The sequence below is a fragment of the Anas acuta genome, chromosome 6 (genome assembly GCF_963932015.1).
Source record: "Anas acuta chromosome 6, bAnaAcu1.1, whole genome shotgun sequence".
NCBI lineage: Eukaryota > Metazoa > Chordata > Aves > Anseriformes > Anatidae > Anas > Anas acuta.
Genome location: NC_088984.1, coordinates 22,277,072 through 22,295,565, shown reverse-complemented (window position 1 = coordinate 22,295,565; position 18,494 = coordinate 22,277,072). Strand labels below are relative to the sequence as shown.

At 42.4% G+C, this 18,494-nt stretch overlaps 1 protein-coding gene across 5 annotated transcripts in view; it reads left to right on the top strand.

Annotated features, from left to right (window-relative positions):
- Positions 1–17,771, top strand: part of CHN1 (chimerin 1) — a 95,896-nt gene extending 78,125 nt beyond the window's left edge. For all 5 annotated transcript variants that reach the window (XM_068685728.1, XM_068685729.1, XM_068685727.1 and 2 more), the window contains 6 exons: positions 686–770; positions 10,968–11,141; positions 11,851–11,928; positions 13,103–13,240; positions 14,230–14,335; positions 16,840–17,771. In XM_068685728.1, coding sequence (XP_068541829.1) covers positions 686–770; positions 10,968–11,141; positions 11,851–11,928; positions 13,103–13,240; positions 14,230–14,335; positions 16,840–17,011 — 753 coding nt within the window. In that variant the 3' untranslated portion in view covers positions 17,012–17,771. The remainder of the gene's footprint in view (positions 1–685; positions 771–10,967; positions 11,142–11,850; positions 11,929–13,102; positions 13,241–14,229; positions 14,336–16,839) is intronic.
- Positions 17,772–18,494: the final 723 nt, after the last annotated feature.

Below are 18,494 nucleotides of genomic sequence, written 5' to 3'. Positions count from 1 at the left end.
AGCACTGGCTTTTTCTTCCCTAGCTTTGAACTTCTTCCTGGGTCCGTGGATTCTTGTTGCCATTTGCTAGATTCATTTAGATTTTCAATATGTGGCATTAGGCTGGAGAGAATTAATTTCCTTTCAGAGTCATTCTGAACTGGAAAGCCCCCAGCTGCATTTCCAGGACTTCTGTGCAACACTGTTGCTTTTGCCTGGCAGGACAGTCTCAGCCTGAGGCAGTCACGCAGTGCCCAGCAGAGAGACGTACCTCACCTCACACATACCTCACAGAGGTGAACTCCTGAACCATTGCTGTCTTGGGGCTGGAATCCAGTCCAGGGAGAGGGGTGCCAGGAGCAGGGAGAGGGGCTGCAACCACAATTGCTCCCGTGTCCCACAGCAATGCAGAGTGGGAGCAGACTCCAGTCCCAGTCCTGCTGCTCCAGATGATGCAGGATGGACAACTTGCTCTTCCACAGGACTGCACGCTTCGCAGCATTTAAATCTTCGTGTTGCTTTTTGTGGCTTTTATTTTTTTGTTTGTTTGTTTGTTTTACCTCTCCTGCAGTGGTAAAATTCCAGCAAATGTGCATGCAGTGCCTTCTAAGAAAAGGAGTTCTGGTTGTTTAGACACATTGCTATTGATGTCTGTGAAACAGTTGGGTCATTTTCTATAATTTTCCTTTCTGCTACTGTCTTCCAGGTGCATACGTTCAGGGGCCCGCACTGGTGTGAATACTGTGCCAACTTTATGTGGGGCCTCATTGCTCAGGGAGTAAAATGTGCAGGTAACACTTGTTCTGTCTTCTTTTTCTAAGTCACTGCCAATGTTTTAATGACTGAATTTGCTGCCTGCTCCACTGTAAACCCATGCAGCAAGGGTCTGATCTATCCTTGTTGAAATCAAGGAAGGAGATGTGTTCCCTCTGCTGCTGGTGTCCCCATGTTCATAACATCACTGTGGTGATGCACAGCACGTCTTGAGTGCTCACGGGGGGAAATGACATCAATCATTGATTCTTTTGTTTGCTTGTTTGTTTTCAGAATGGAGGGAAAAATAGGTAAATGTGTTATTACCTTTATTTCCTGTATAGCACTTGTATGTATTGGTCGGTGTGAGAGACTGGTCAAGGGTCTCAATGTGCAAGGTGGGCAATCAGCAAGTTTCACGTTGTGGCTCGGAAACAGACACTTGGGTTAATTTTCTTTCTGAGCCAGCAAACTCTCAGTGTGCCATACACCCTAAGTCATGTTCCAAGTTTGCAAACTTTAAATAATAGTAAGAAAGAGAAATGTTGCATAAACATGCAGGTGCTGATATAAATGTGTTACACGCATGGGTGTCACTGCAGGCATTTCTATGATTAAGCCTCTCCAAAGTAAAACACTTCGGCTGTTTTATTGATGTGATTCTTCTGAAAAGAAACGACAGTCTTCTCTTTTCAAAGGCAAAAAAGGATCAAAGTGATCAAAATAGTTTACTGTATTTAAAATGTATTCTATGACATTCTAGTAGCCACATTTATATAAACGGTGCAAAGAAATGTTGATGTATAAAGACCTGCATATGTTGCCCTGGAAACTGAATTTTCAAGCTAATTTAAGAAAATCTGCTCTGTCTAAAGCTTTTTGAAATCTTGTCTCAAGCAAATAAGAGAACTCTTTATGTTATTTTGCAGTTCTGTGATAAAAATTTAAACTAATGTATAGCCAATTGTGATTGAAATACTTTAAAATCCTGCCACCAGAATTATTTGAAATGCAGTATTCTATTATCAATAGACTCTGCACTGTCCAGGACTGTGTATTAAATAGTGCTCTGTTTTAAGAGAAGATTATGTAAAAATGGCATTTTCTTCCTCAGTATTTTTCCCTGTACTGAGTATTTAGGGTTGCAGCCATGTCCTCCACTGATGAGTTAAGACTCAGTAGTTACTGCATTTGATGTTGCACAGGGTATATGGACAGTGTTAGAAGAGAAAGAGGAAGCTTGATTTTCTTCTTGAATTGGTTTCTGAGTAATGCACTTATTTTTTGTTGACACATGAGCTAATAAATGTGCCATCTTCCTTTCTCACCTGGTGTAGAGTTCCCAGTTTTGGTGTTTAGAAGAAGTACTAAATATTTTCAGATTTTTGATAACTAACATTCATCCAGAAGATCAATAAAACCAAACAGTATGAAGGCTCACAATGCTATGTGGCAATGTGGAATGAACAAATAATACTACTTTTATAATTAAATCTGAAGTGCTTATGATTTTGTGCTGCTTTTTTAGAATATAACTATAGCTTATTCTCTGGTTTTATGTAGATATTTCTAAAATACTGGTTTTCTTTCCTGCCTATGGGAATAGTAATAAGTACTGCATGCCTTCTTTTTTCCTCCTTGACAGTCTAGAGGAACATATGTGTATTAGATGACTTCATAGTTTCAGAAACTATAATTAGGGCTTTCTATCTTGTGTAAGGTTTCATATTGGTGTCGGTAGCTTCCAGCATCTTCGATGATCTTATTCATATTTTAAAATCCCACATCATACGACCACGCTCGCTTGCTGAAGCGTCTGCGGGGGTTGAGGCGCCGGGTGGGAGAGGTGGCCCAGGTACTGCTCAGCCAGACCTACAGCCACTGAAAACCCGTGTCCTTTGAGCAGAGGCCAAATCCTGTCCTCATTGTGATGAGTGGTGACGAGGGAAGGCACACTCTGAGACAGGAGAGCTTTATGTGGAGGAAATGCAACAGAGCGTTTAACACACATGTTAAGTGGAGAGGTTAAGGGTGTGGAGAGGCCTTCAAACTCCATGAAAAAAAATACTAATTAAGCATGGTTCTCTGAAGAGCAGATTTATGAAGGCTGCACTTCCCAGCCTGCAGATGTGGTTTGCTGTGTGTGGCCTGCATGGCTTTTTTGGAATTGAGGGACCAGCTCTCCCAAGGACGTGATCTGCAGCCTGTCCACCCAGTGGGCTGTCCTCTCGCTTGTCGTTCCCTCACTGCAGGGCTAGGTTCTAGCTGCCAGTCAACTTCAGTGATACCTGACAGAAAATTAGGGGCTTCCCAGATATTATTCTCATACGTTTCATAACGCTCAGCAGCTGGGCAGAGGAGATTTTGGTCTGTTTTTTTGTTGTTGTTTTGCAGATCAGCAGAGGAGGGCTGATTAATCAGCATGGCTTAGCCTAGATAGTAAGTTTTTACTATTTCATTTGATGGGATTTTGTTTGGCTGGATTTTTGAGTTTGTTTTAGTGCCGTTTTGTGTCACCCAGGTGGTTGGGTTGCCGTGTTTCTTTCTGTGCCTGACACGCAGCAGTGCGTGCCTGGGCCCACCAGCCCAGGCCACACAGACCGCCAGAGCGGCACTGAGATGGCGGCACAAGGGCAGAGGTGCGCAGCGCGGTGGGGCCTAGGTTGCCATCAGACCCAGAGCAGCGTGCAAGAGCCCAGGCTTGAGGGCTGTGGCTTCGGCAGTGAGATTGCATGTTTGGGGGAAAAAAAAAAAGTAGTAATCATTTTGCTGCTGAACTGAGCCATTTTGATGTGGAAACAGTGAGGCATAGTGCACAGGGAGCCACATGAGGCCATTGCTTTCCAGAGAAGATACGTACTTCAAAAAAATTATAGCTTTTAGCAGGAGGCAGCCCGCTTGTGTTCAAATGGGGTTCAATGTCACCCCGGGGAAATCCACAAGATCTGTTTGGTGGTCTGTGTAATCATGTTATCGGGAATACCTATGAGCAAAACTGCATTGATCATATGCGATTTTATACTTTTTAAAGTATTTGCTGTTATAGCGGACAGTTGCACATCTCAAGAGGAGTCTGTTAGCTGTACAGAAGTGAGAAGAAACATAATGGATTACTGTTTGGGCTACACTCAGCTGTCCCTCAATCCTCTTCTCAGCAGAAGCACAAAAATATGCAAGAATAGGCATGTGGGACAGTCCAAGACTGGTCAACAGAGATAAATGTCATCCATTTCAGAACAGAGGAGGGGAAGCTAGAGGAAGAAGTGGAGCTTATTTGTAATGGCTGGTAGATTGGCTTTTGTTACACAAACAAGTCAGTTCTTTGCAAAATAATAAACCAGAAGCAAACGCTCAGAACCATACTCACACCATAGCAACCAGCAAGGATGCCTTAGCAACTTGAACTGCCCTGACTCGGGCTTTGTCACAGGCCAGCATGACTGAATGTGTCCCCTCAGCCAAAATACAGCCTTGAGTGAGTTCAGTGCCTTGTTGGGCATTGTCCCATATAACTAGCCTCCGGAAGGTGGGCTGTCCATAGCGCATGCTTGGCCAGGCTTTATGGCAGGCAGAGAAGGAAGAGTATGTCTCTTTGCTTGCAAGATTTGCTTGTATAAGAGTGAATCCTTATCACAGGCATCACCAGCCCTCCTGCCTCAGAGGGTCATGCTTCCAATTTTTGCATCCTAGCCACAGGCCCTTAAAGTTTCTTTGAGCTGAAAGCTCATCTATATGCAAGGAATCTGCCTTTTCTGATGTTGTGCTCCATCTTCAGCATGCTTTCCTTTGGGCTTTTGCCATAAGTAGAAATCACTGAAGAAGTGTTTGAAATTATAATGCCAGCAGCTTGTGTAAACATTGAAGCTCAGCAGAAGCTAATGAAGCTCAGTTCCAAATCCAGTGCATAAACTTAAAAAAATAAAAAAATAAAGTATTCTTAATTACATTCTTAAGAAGGTAAGCCTCCTATGCAAGGCTCCCTGTGCTTACAGTGCTCATCCCATTCCCCAGAATGTGTTCAGGAAAGAGACTAGAATAATATCCAAGGAAAAGTTGTAGAAAACACTAGGGAATTCATTTTATGAATGATACAAAAATGAAAGATTCAGAAACGTTAATGGAGGCTGGTGTGTTATCAGAGCCTAGAGCAGGGCATTCATGCTGTGTTGGTACACGGCCCAAGCAGACTCACAGAGCAGCAGGGTGGTCAGCTTGTCAAGGGCTACAGGTTTCCTGCCCCTCCTCAGCCCATCAGAACTATTCAGTGCTTTGTATACTCACCTCCTTCCTTTATACCTTTTTGCTTATTGTTCTTAAGTGATTTAATCAGGATGTTTTTTAGAACAGACCCACACCTGTTCATGAAAAACACATCCAAACTTCTTCTGAAGTGCGTAGCCAGGTTCTGCTGGTTTCCTTGACTGTGTAGAGCGTGGACAGAGCCACAAACCAGAACAAGAGCAAAGCCACAGAGGCAGGGTTCAGGGTCAGGGGCTGTGGGAAGGGGACTGTTAGAACAGCCTCTGCCCACCTCAGGCAGGTGGAGATGCTGTTGGAGGAGATGCACACCGCCTTGACAGGCTGTTCCACCAGCTCGGGATCTGGTGGTGTTCCTGTGAGGAATGAGCTCCAAAATTTTGAAATGCTAATCAGGCAGTGGAGCCTTGCCTCAGAGCCGTTCCCATGGGGAAGCTGTTCCCATGGGGAAGCTGAAACTGTAAGTCCTAAAAATGTCTTCATCTCCAAGCCCACACAGACCTGGAAGCCTCAAGCAAGCCAGCGGCCCATCAAGGGAGCTGTTGAGGAGGTAGGCAGGTGTCATGGCAGGGAGCCAGGGAAGTTTGTGACCAAACTTATCTCTGTGATCGTTCAAAACTACCATACAATCAAACCACCTCCACCAGATATCTTCTGTTGAAAGAACATTTCACTTATGTTTTTCAACCAGTTTCTGGAGGCACAGAACTATATGTTCTTTTCATTTGGAATAAGGGGGAATTGGCTTGCTCCAGGAGGCTTCTTTTCTTTTTGTATTTCATAAGCCCAGGTTTTTCTGTAGTGTTAGGAATTTTGTTGCCAAGTAACTAGCTGCCCTGTAGAAATTCTTTCCTAAAGAGCAGTGTACCCAATAGTGCATGACATAGTGGTATGGCTGCTATCAGGTTTAGGGGAGCCTATATATGTGCTTAGAAGCAATTTTGCCATAACATTGCATAATGAAGTTCTCAGGACTGTGGCAGGGATAAGGCTGCTCCCAGATGTGAGCTGCGGGTTAACAAAGGGCATGCCTGAGGCAGGGTGGCAGCCCAGCGTGGCTGCCTGTCATCTGCTTGGCACTGCCCTGCCGGAGAGGGCAGACCTTCACAGCACAGCCCTGCCACGTGCTTGGAAGCACACGGCGCAGCTCGTGGTGCCACTGGGGTGGCTGCAGTAGTGTGCCTGTTGACATGCACTGCGTCTGAGAGAATAGGAAACATTGCATTCTCTGCTCCAGAGAAGAGCATTAAATTATTGAAGAGAAGTTACTAGCTCATGACTGATTTATGAGAGCAAACTCCTTTCTAACCTTTTCACCCTTGCAAAAGTAACGACACCAATAATGTGTGCTCGAGTAGAACCCATCATCTTCACATCTCGGGTGGCTTACCGAAGGCAGCAGCAATGTCCCGTCTGTCGGGTGCTGTGGTGGTCCTGCCCAGGGCATTGCGCTGCTCCAGTGTCGATGGCTCTGCGCTACCCACCTCTCCCACACTTGCCATAAATCTCTAAAGAATGCTTCATGCTTTTTGCAGATAACATACGTCTACCTTTTAGCTCTGAAAGCTGCTCATCGGAGTGACCAAATGCACAATTTTTCTTTGGGATAATTCACAAATACAATTAGAGTGATGTGTATATAATGTATGGGATTGTTCCAGCGAAGCATGGTCAGCAGCCATGTTAACCAGTAAATTGTAAACCAGAGGAGATCTAAAACTGACTAAAATCAAATCAGCAGGATAACAAAAAGTGACAGCTAAGTGTATTTTAGACTCTGCAAATATTTATAATGTGTGCTCATGGGGCAGTATTAAAATACATGTATCTTTTGGTTCTGCTCATGCGTTGAGTGCCTTACTTGTCTTTCAGCTCAGTGGATGAACATCAGTATTAGCTGTCTCTAAAACATTGCAAAACCTTTTTCTGGGCATCGTAAGAAAGTATTGTCACGCTGGTTTTAAATTTAATACCTCTCATAGGAGCAATGTCACAGCCCACCTGAGCTTCTAGATCAATATGCTATTAAAGTAAGGGTAGCTTATCACAGACTTTTAAAGCTGTCATCTAAAATGACTTTTTTTTTGCTAAATTTCCAAACTTCCTATATGCTTTTGAATTTATGGCTGTATTTTTTTTAGCCATACTTGGTGTATTTGAAAGGTGGCCACAGTTTGATAGCACTATAAAAAGGAATGGTATGCATGACTTACAGTTCTAGTCCTGAGAAATCACCTCTGTAAAGGTGGAATTCTGATTAACTGAAGTCAGCAGAAGTTTTTCTATTGACCTGCCAAAGGTCATGAGAGATCCTTTAAATCTGCCTTGTATTATTACAGGATTTATCAGCAGATACGGTGCTTTAGGGGGACTTCTCTTTAGCCAGTCAGTGGATAGGTTCTGATGAACTTCTGTAAGAAATGGGTAAGGCTCTTCATTAAATTAGAGTAGATCAGGGGTAAAATTGCTAATGCCAACTTAGCTGTTCTGGATTTATTTTGATATAACTGAAAGTAAGTAGATCTTAGGTTTGAAATCAGTCTCTTGGTCTTACTCAGTGAACCCAGCCAAATCAATGAAGATCGTGTGTGAAGGAAGCAAACAGTCCTAAGGCTTCACTATGTGGAAGCACAAAGATTTGGGACTAGGCTTTCCTGTTCCTTCTTAGCCAATTCTCAGACAGTGGGTTTCAAAGCTTTCATGAAGCACCTGCAGTGAGAACAGAGGGTATTTTTATTTAATAATGTGCAATTTATAGTGTAATTCCTGTCAAGTAAGCTGGGTGTCATTAGAGTAGAAGGTTCCACACAGCTCTGTGGAGCAGAGGCTTGACCTCATGGCTGCGTGCTTTTTACCTTTGCATTAGCAAGACAGGTGATCATGCGTCATCTGCATGTGGCTCTGGTTGTTAGGTCAGTCAGGGACTAGTGACTGAGACATGACTGTTGTTAGCACAGGAGAGAGACCCGCCTCATCGAAAACACAGCTTTGGGAATTTCAGCTTATTTATTAAAGCAAATATTATTTCTCTATTGCAAATTCACCAAAATCTCCTAGAACTGTATACTGATGTTGAATCGCTAAAGTAAGGTGATCTCCTACATAAGAGGTGAAGAGCCTTGTTTATTAGAAAGGTATCACGCAGCCCAATAATACCAAACATAGTGCTCATGTATTTTGTAAGCATCAACTATCTGAAATATTTCTAGGTGTTAAATGTTTCTCAGGAGTGTTTGTAAGCCCTTAAGCAGTGGGATGGTGCATAAAATCCAATCGAGTGGAAAGGAAGAACAACAGACAGCAGAGGAAAGTTGACTTTTTCTTTTGTAATTATTATTCTGGCATTAATGAGGTCAGATCCAAAGCCAATCTGAATCTGTAGGATTAGCAATAACACAATTATTTTCTGAAGCAAGGTTCTCACATTGGAAACATCTCTCTAAGTTAGCTATTTTAATGAAATAAAACTTTCTTGTATATAAATATAATTAGGATGATCTCAGTGAATGTGGTAATTGCTTTAAGTCATGTGTAAGATACTTGGAAGCATGTTTTTTCTATTTTTATATATTTTAGTCTTAATTAGCCCTGGATTCCCAGAGATGTAACTCTGAGCTACATTGCCATCTATCTGAAGTGGCTAATTTGTACTCACAAAATTACTAGTGAGTCCTTGTAAGATGCAGCCATTCCAGTCCTGTAGACAATAGTTTTGATAGACATGTTAGAGCATTTCTGATAAATATTTTTGTATTTTAAGCTTTTCATCCATGCTTTAGTAGGTACTTCTTGCAGCAGTTTTAGGAATCAATGTACAATAATTAATGTGTATTCATAAATACTATTATTACTGCAAAGTTAGGGTTTCAAATTAAAGGAAATCAAGAATTAAGGTTTTCTCTGGGGTATCAGTTCGCTTCCCTTCCGTGTGTGCATTGAGATATTGCCCCTAATTATTTGGCTACATGCTATTTTCACTCCACCACTTCATCCTTGTTCTGAAAGCAGAACGGATGGTACTTGCTTACTAGCACCTACCTAGTAATTTTTATTTCTCCTTGATGTTAAAAGTGTAGCATTGGGCTTGCTGAGGGCACAGTATTGAAACTGCACTCCAAAGATGAATAATTTCTCCTCTGCGTTCCCACAAACCTCTAAGGGGTTTTGCAGCACCAGAGAAAGCCAGAACATCATCTCCTTCCCAGTTTTTTACAGCTGAGGCACTGAGATGCTGGAGGATTCAAGTCAGATGTTTCCAAAGAATTTTGGGACGTGATTTTCCAGAGTTCAGCCAAGGAGCGCTGGTGGTATTTAAACGTGGGTAGAGGTGCGCTTGCCTCCACTGACAGGCACACTCAGAGTTTATTCAGTAGTGTCGCTTGCTTGCAGGAGCAGGTTTCACCTCCATGACTTTGCCTGAGGTGTGTTCACCACACAAACTGACAAACAGGAGTGAAATACAGAGCTGGCAGCTCCCCAGCTTGGGCATTAATCGCCGTCACAGGGCAGGGGGCGTTCCTGCACAGAAAGCTGAGGGGAGCTTTAATCAGGCTGGAGCTGGAGCCCAGGGCTGGTTGAGGTGATTGAGGTGATGTGCCAAACCTGAACTGCAAGCGGAGAGGGGATGCTTTACAGAGGAGCCCGAGTGACAGTGCTGGTGGCTTTACAGGCCTGTTGAGTTAACACAGTGCTGTTAGCAGCAGGCTGCAGCTGACGTGGTAGAAATTAAACTTCTGGGCTTTACTGTTTTGTAAAGAACAAAGTCAAATAATCTATGGAGCATTAAGGAAAAAGACAGGTATTGGCAAAAATCCAAAGGGAATCTCTGCACGCAGCTAGCTGTTCAGTACTGCAGTGGGAAGTTAAGGATTTCCATCGAGGAAGTCATTGATCGTCCATTGATCCTTCCAGCGCCTACATCCCTTAATTCTGCTGCTGTGGAAGTGCAGGGGGCTGTGTATGGCACCGGAGATATGTGAGGCTGAAGTCTCAGTGAATACCAGGTACAGGTTAGACCATGGCAAATGCCTTGACCATGCCATGCCATGCTTCTTGCTGGCTGCTGTTTTCTCACAAAAACCTGTGAGTCTTTCTTACAAAACAGGAGAAACTGCGGTGAAAATGGGGGCACTGCCCTTGGCTGTGGGTAGTGCAGGAGCTGGCTGGGCACACCAGGGCTGCTGCTGGTAGCAGCATGTGCTTAGCTTAAAAAGTACTGCACTGCTCTACCCATCTTCACTGCATGGTGTTGTTTTCCTATGTTTTGTTTTTTTGTCCCCAAACCCTGATTAATATGTTTTGTGTGGTTTTGGAGAGGCCAAACGTTTTTCCATAATCTGATTATCTGATTTCAATTAAGTTTCACTTAAGCAAAATTTCATTCTCAGCATGTTTGCAATGAAGGTGTGGAGTTGTTTGTTTATGCTTAAAAAAAACAAAACCCACAAACATTCCCAGAGCTACTTTTAAAATAAATAGAACTGTTTTGGTGACTGCCAGCTTCACAGACAGCCTGTGAGCCTGTATCAGAGGAGCAGTCCTCGTGAAGTGCCGCCGGCAGTGTGGGGACTCTGCAGCTGCATCTCTGCTCCCCCTGTGGGGAAAAGGGCCCTGTCACCAGCGATGCTGTGCTTGGGCTGTCGCACCTGAAAATCCACAATGACATGGAAGGAAAGTTTAGGTAATGGTGGCAACACAAATACTGGCGGGGAACACAACTGGCTCTTACGCTTTGATTCAGTAAACCCTGGGGAAAGTTAATCAGTTCATGCTGGATCTTTGAGGCATGGAAGGAATGTATTAGGTAGAAAATATGTTGCTTTAAGTCTGTCCCAGCCTCGTGCGTTCGGTCATTAGGAGGTCTCTGCAGAAGTAGTAGGTGCAGGATGAGGTCAGGATCCACGCGCACTCGGCAGCAGTGACCTCGGGATACATCTTCACCAAGCACCAGCCTAATCGTCCTTTCATTTTTCTCTCAGATTGTGGTTTAAATGTGCACAAGCAGTGTTCCAAGATGGTCCCAAATGACTGCAAGCCAGACCTGAAGCATGTCAAAAAAGTGTACAGCTGTGACCTTACCACGCTAGTAAAAGCACACTTCACAAAGAGACCGATGGTAGTAGACATGTGCATTAGGGAAATTGAATCCCGAGGTAAGGCGTAGTTAATGGGCTCTCGTTGCTTTACTGATAATCCGTTTAGATTGATCTGGGTCATCTGGGTTTCTGCTGAGTGTATGATTGCTCAAAACAGGTTTGCACGAGACATTTTATGACTGCCAATTACCCCGCACTGTTAATATTATACTTCATATTATTTCATGGTTCATACCCATTTATAATTTTTATAGATTCTGTTAGAAATTGCTTAATGAACAATTACTGCTTTATAGCCACATCTTGGCACCTATCTTTTCCAGTAATATTTTTATTAAAAAATCGAGGGAATGTGCTAAAGCAAAACCAGTTAGTATTGATGTTTCCTCTTGCTAGTTCCCCTAGCACACAGAATATCCTTTTCTAGAGTTAGAATATTTGTTTTCATTTTGAAATGATGACCGAACATCTCACATGCTAATCTCAGTTATTTTTAAATCCGTTGTAATTGGCTTAATATGTTTCTTCAGCTCTGAAATCATTAGCATAAACGTAATTTAGTGCTGATTTAACAAGGCAGCTAATGCAGGGGTCAGGGTTAAAAGGCCAGGGTGAGATTTCATTCTGAAAGGAAAGCCTGATAAGGCTTTTAAAACTGGTCTGCTTTTTCTCCCTTAAATGAAGAACCTGGGGAAAAAAAAAAAAAATGGGTAGAAGGAAACTAAAATTAATACTGATTTTAATCTTGTTAAAATATTCATTGCAGGTCTTAATTCTGAAGGACTGTACAGAGTCTCAGGATTTAGTGATCTTATTGAAGATGTCAAAATGGCATTTGACAGAGGTACGTTCTTTCCCACATGCTGTACCTTCATGCTGCTGTGTTGAATAGACACGGTTTTTCTGCACAGCCCCTGCCTGTCTCATGCTCCACTGCGCAGGCGGTCTGAAGGAGTCTAGGGGCTGTTCTGGCAGAAGAGTGGGGGAGTCTCCCCCATCAGAAAAGCACATCAACTTTTCTTTGGCCTTTATTACCAAAATCTGCTCTTCTTCTTCCATCAGTGTCTGTGCTTCAGTGATGATGTACATAGGAAAGGGTAAAGCTTTCTGAACTACTGCCCTAGTTTGCAAGTAAAACTACGCTCAAGGGGGTGGGGGAAGGATAGGGCAAGCAGTGAAGTGCCTTAAGAGGACTGTGCAATTTAAATTCATCTTTCTGGATGAAAGCTCCAAAATAATAAGATAAATACAGTCATGCAAAGTTTGAATTATTACAGTCTAAAGGAAGTCAGTGAGAACAGACTCTTCTCTCTGGCAAAAGGCAGTAGGAAAATTAAAGGCTTTCCAGCTGCAGTTCCCCTATCCCAGTAGAAATCAAGGCCAAAATCCATTCTGGAAACTTTCTCTCCTGCTTCAGCAGAGAACTGGACCTATTCACACAACATCTGCCTCCTCTGCAGCTTTAGCAGGGTGGGGATGTGCTGGAGAAGCCAAGGTTTGGATCCATGTCCACTGCGGTCAGGAGTAGGTAGTACGCTGTAGCTAAATGGTGAACATATGTTTTTCTTATAAGACAGGGAGGCTGTGGACAAAATTGGTTTCCTTTGCCTTTTTTTTTTTTTTCTCAGACCTTCCCTAATTTGTCATGCAGTGCTGACAAACGTGTTGTTTGGCAATGCAATGTGTACAGAAATAGCTAAACTTCCACACGTTTCTACAACATAGATAGAGCTAGAAGAGGCAAGCAGGTTTTTTTTTCCTAAAAAAAATATAAAAAAATTTCTGTAGTCATTTGAAATGAAGAAAGGATGAGTATCTATGTAAAAGTCTTGAGGTTTTCACTGTGAAATGATGAACTTCACAACCCAGTAATGCACTGTTTTGCTTATAAATCCAAAATGTATAGTCGTGTCCAGTTTAATAATGTTTGCTTAAGCAAGTTATTATTTTTGTTTTGAATGGTATTTTACCTCTCTTTGCATTTCCAAGGATTTAATGTCAATGCCTTCTTCACACAGATGGGGAGAAAGCTGATATTTCTGTGAATATGTATGAAGATATCAATATTATCACTGGTGCACTTAAACTGTACTTCAGGGATTTGCCAATTCCACTCATCACGTATGATGCCTACCCAAAGTTTATAGAGTCTGCAAGTACGTATAACACATCTTCCTCCTGTTCTTCATTCTCATTCTTTTCTTCTTTTTGTGCATGACTTGCCTATTGACATATTCTGTCCCAGCAACTCTTCTGCTGCATGTTCTATTTAGTAAGGATCAAGGAATAAATATGTGTTGCACGTTGTAACACAATCACACAGTACCACACAATTGTAGGTAACATTTTTCTTCCCCTTTGTCACCAGGAATACTTCCTTTTCCTCACATTTACGTATTGCGTTGTTTTGTCTGTGTTATGTGAATACCTAGTATTGGATAGTGACACTTAAAGTCTTTGCTTTTGTCTTGCTAGAAAGGTGATTTATGAAAATGTTTAGAAATAAGATAAGCCACTTGTTTCTAGAGATGTCCACTTTGAGTGTTTTTACAAGCTGGTAAGTGCCCATCCTAAGGCCACTGTCAGGGCTGGCCTCTGCAGACATGTAAGCCCAGCTGGAACATCTCTGCCAAGCATCCTGGCTGCCTGGAGCAGCTCTGCGACTTGACAGGCACACTGTGCCCACCTGGAGAGGTCTGGGGTTGGCTGTGGGTAGAAGGGCCAGATGCTGGGCTTGCTGCTGCTCTGGAGAAAGCTCTTTTCAAACAGTGTGGACACCATCAAGGAAACTGATGGCAAAGTTCCCAGTACCTTCTGCTGTTCCAGGGCTGCACCTGTAGATTGTTTGTGCAAAACTAGTCCAGTCAGCAGGGGCTGCTAGGGGATTTTTTTTTAGTAGGCTGCAGGGAATCCTTTGGAGTATAATTTTTAGGCAGTTTTCTTTGTCTAAAACCAATCACGTCCTGACCGTGCTCTAAGCACCTTTGGATAGGCAAATCCTCCACAAAGAGGTTTGAATAGGTTCTGTAAATAAGTAATCCAACAGAGCTGTGAGGTCCTGCTCTCCTCTGCAGGCCACCGTTCTTGTCCTTCCATGCGTGACATCCGGCTGTACATGTGGTGACCATGAACATCTGTGTTTCAGAAACCACCGATCCGGATGAACAGCTGGAAATTCTCCATGAGGCGCTGAAACTGCTGCCGCCTGCACACTGTGAAACATTAAGGTATCTCATGGCACATTTGAAGAGGTAGGTGGACTGTCTGGAAAGAACTAAGCCAAACTCATTTGTAGGAAAGTCCATGTTAGGACCTTGAAAAGAGTCTGGGCAAGGCCCACCAAATTCTGCAAAGCAAATTTAGAGTTGTTCCTGGAGTCCGGCTGTGGTGGTAAATGGTAGACTGCACAGTGGTAAATACCCAAACACTGTTTTTTACCCCACTTCAAGCATTCACAAAGTATCCGAAGGACATAAGTTAAAAAAAGCCCACAGTTTTGAAGCACAAATGTCATTCGCCTAACAAATTTGCACTATGTTTAACTTGAATGTTTATGGTAAAATAAAAAAACAGCCTGTAGTATTGCTGGGAGTAGTAAGTTACTCCCCGGGCAAGGAAATAACACAGTTTAATGCCTATGGATTGGTGGCTTTTTCTGCTGTTTCATCTAACCTGATCATCCCTGACACCCTAAAAAAGATGGTGGATGTTGTACACAGAGTTAATTGGCTATCTAACCCCAGGTGCAGTGGGGTTTGCCAGCATGGATCCCCCAATGCCAACTGCCACTAGGAGCATCAGTTCAGTGTGAGGTTTCTCCACCACCCTCAGATGTGACTGAAACTGGTCATTAGGTTTAAAAATTGCTAGACAGATTGACAGATGAATAACCAGTGCAACAGCACAGGTCCTATTTATTTCAGGAAAGTAGGGGGGAAAAATCAATATGACATGTAAGGGTATCAATTTCAGCTTCCAAATAACTCAAACTTATTGGCAATATATAAGAATTACTCTCTTTCTTTAGAAAAAGACTTGATTTTAAGCTCTTTTTTTTCCTTTTATAGTTCTTCTACAAGTAGGAATATGTTGACTCTGCTGAGTACCTCAGGCAAAATTCATCTACAGGGTTTCTGCCTGATTTGTCCATTTATTTCAGTGACATTTTAAATGTATCTCTTAGAACAGACAGAGGGATGAAAGACTTGGAGAAATAAAAAAAAAAAAAAAAAAAAAACTTAACTGCTTGTCAAGTGTGAAGTTAATTTTTCCTTAGCCTGTTCAAGAGTTGAAATTGCTGCTCCAGTTAGCAAGTTGCTTTGGCACATCGTATTTGTGGTATAGGTGAACAATAAGGTAGAAATTCACTCGTTTTTAAACTTCACATTGGTATGTTTATTAAAACGGGCTGTGGGGATGGAAAAGTTGTTGTCATGCTGCTGAATTCAGGTAATCAGACACAGCTTTACCTGAGATAACTACTAGTTGAAGACACAGAAGTTTAGAAACATCAATCCCACTTGTTTTAAAATAAAAATTCAAACAGAAGACAAAAAAGGGAGAAAAGGCTTATCTTTTTATATATATATATATATATATATATATATATATATATATATATATATATATATATTTGTTCATGCAAAGAGAGTTGCCAGAGCAGTGAAAAGAGAAATTACAAAAAAGCTTTCAACTACTGCCCCTGGATATGTAGTTGTTTCTGGGAATCCATATGGAGATTCATTTGTATAAAACAATAGTGTATATTTTAAATTTTGCATTATACAAATTTGTTTCCTCAAGTGAGGCAGTTCACCAGGATGAATCAAGGCAGGAGCGACCCTGCTGGCACTGGCTGAGCAGACATGTTTCTGCAGTAGCCCTAGCAGAGAATGCCTCTCCTGGGGGTATGGTTCTTGGCCAGGAGTTCGTTTCTGGAGGCAGCCTCCACATGTGCCCAGAAGCAGGGCCTCAGCCCACAGCTTTGATGAGGTCAGGTTCCTGTGGAGCAGCAAAACGTGGCCTCTCTGCATCCCTCCTCTTCTGCAGATGGAGACCAGGCAGCAGGAGCCCACCATGGGCTGGGGCTCAGCTGCTTGGCAGATGTTAGGGTCCACAAAAGAAGAGGCAGGGTTGGGAGTAGGCCTGTCAGAGCACAGACTTCATAGCATGCTGCAGATGCTGTGAAAATGAGCTTCTAGTGAGATCCTCATGGTTTCAAAGCCACCCCAAAGTGATGATTTCATTTCTTTTTAGTACGAGCCACAGGACATAATTTGTGCTGGAGGGGAATGAGGTGCATTCAGGCCAGCTTAGCGCACTTAGCGTGTAATGCGTAAAGGCAGTGACTTCACGTGTACCTCGCCTGCATTGCAGTTGCATGCGTGAGGGAGCAGCGGTGTGACCACATGGCATGGAGTCACATCATGCATCTCTGGTGAGCTCAGCTGCTCACATAGCATCTCCGAGAGGCTCTCCAGGAGCATGCCGTTGTCTCCCAGGGGAGCAGCCTCCAAGTGCTGCAGATTAAAGAGAAAAAGCAAAATTGTCCCAGTTTGACTGAAAGTGCTCATCAACCTGTGTGCCTGGTGGGAGGACAGACATCTGACTCAGGTCAGATCCAGGTCTGGGAGAAAGGCAGAAAGATGTTTCCAGCTTCTCCTCCCTATTTTTTTTGTCAAGTCTGTGCAGGTACTGTGTGGCACGGAAGGCGTCTTTCAGTCAGTGAAAAACACTTTTCTGTCCTTTCTTACAGAGTAACACTTCATGAAAAGGAAAATCTCATGAGTGCAGAGAACCTGGGCATAGTTTTCGGACCAACTCTTATGAGAGCGCCAGAACTGGATGCGATGGCTGCATTGAATGACATCCGTTATCAGAGACTTGTGGTGGAGATGCTTATAAAAAATGAAGACATTTTATTTTGAATATTTTGGGGGTTTTGTAATAAAAAAAAAAGGAAGCAACAGTGTTCTATGGATGAAGGAATATTTTAAAGTAATTTAATGGCTCTCGTCGCTGCATTCCATATTTGCTAGAGCTTTCGATGTATTCAGGATAAAAATGAAGGAACTCTTTGTCATTTCTGTAGTGCCATTCAGCTGATGTTGAAAAAGGTTAACACATACTTTCCAGTACTAGTAATCCTGGGTGTTTATCATGTGAAAATAAAAAACAAGAAGCCTACAGCTATTGCATGATTTGCTCCCTGTTCTCCCTGCTCTGGTGAGAATCATTCCATGAAGAAAACAACTGATCTGGTGCAGCATCTTTGTTCTGGATAGTTTGTGGTTGTAATTCAGCATGTTTCTCAGTGTAAACCTGTTGTGAATTTGCTTTTATGTTCTATGTAATTGGTTTCTGATACTAAAAAGAAGGCCGACTTATGTGAAATTGAGCCTCTGGCAGTTTATTGACACTTCATATCATTCTCTGCCACTTTTTTGGCTGATTTGTTCTTGGTTTTCTTTCAGTTTTTTCATCATATAGTAATTTGTTTTTAACAGAAACAAAACATGTACTTTAAATGTTACTTTAAGTAATTCTCCATGATGTTTATGGTGGTTGCAGTGAAATCTGCAATGCTGAGCAGTGTTCCTTTATTATGATTGCTATTTCAATTGTAATTTTGTATTTTTATCTGGCATGCATATATTAATTTATTAAATTTTGCTTTTAGAACTCTAACACCAAGCTATTTATTTGTACTTAATGAACATGCTTCAAAAATGCCATTTGTTTCACTGTTTACATTGATAACTTTCACACTGAACAGCCTCTGAATTAAAAGAAACATGTTAGGTCTTTACAATTTCTGACAAGACCACTCTGATCTAAATACTTCAGGGCCTGATACTTTGTTAAGGTTCCCAGGAAATTCTCCTTATATTTCGTTTGAAATTTTCTTTCTTCATTGTCCGGGGTGCTTCTACAGAATGTTTCAGAACTCTTAAGTAAACCAAAAAAAGATACCATCAAGCTATCTACTCCTTCATAAATGATGTATACTGCTGTAATTAACTATATACAAACTGGTGTTGCAGTTCACCATTACACAGCTATAGATGCCCTGAGTAGGTGGATACACCACCAAATTCCAAATGCAAATACCTTACAGAGTACTTGCTTTGCACTGAAGTTGGGGTGAGGATGAAACAGCAGCTTTGAGGAAAGTGGAAATCAAAAGTGGAAGCCCAAGTCCCAGCTTGAAGGGTTGGCAATAATTGAAGAGAAAAAGGAGAAAGGAGTAAGTGAATTTTGGGCACTTAAGCAGGGCCCTGTGGGGAAGAAAGATACCATAAGGTACTAGGGATAGGGGAGATGCTTTGGTTGGGCACCTCTCCCAACACCTGCTCCAGAGGAGAGCAACCAGGTGAGGCTGCTTGGAGGTTTCACCCATTCCCTCCCCTC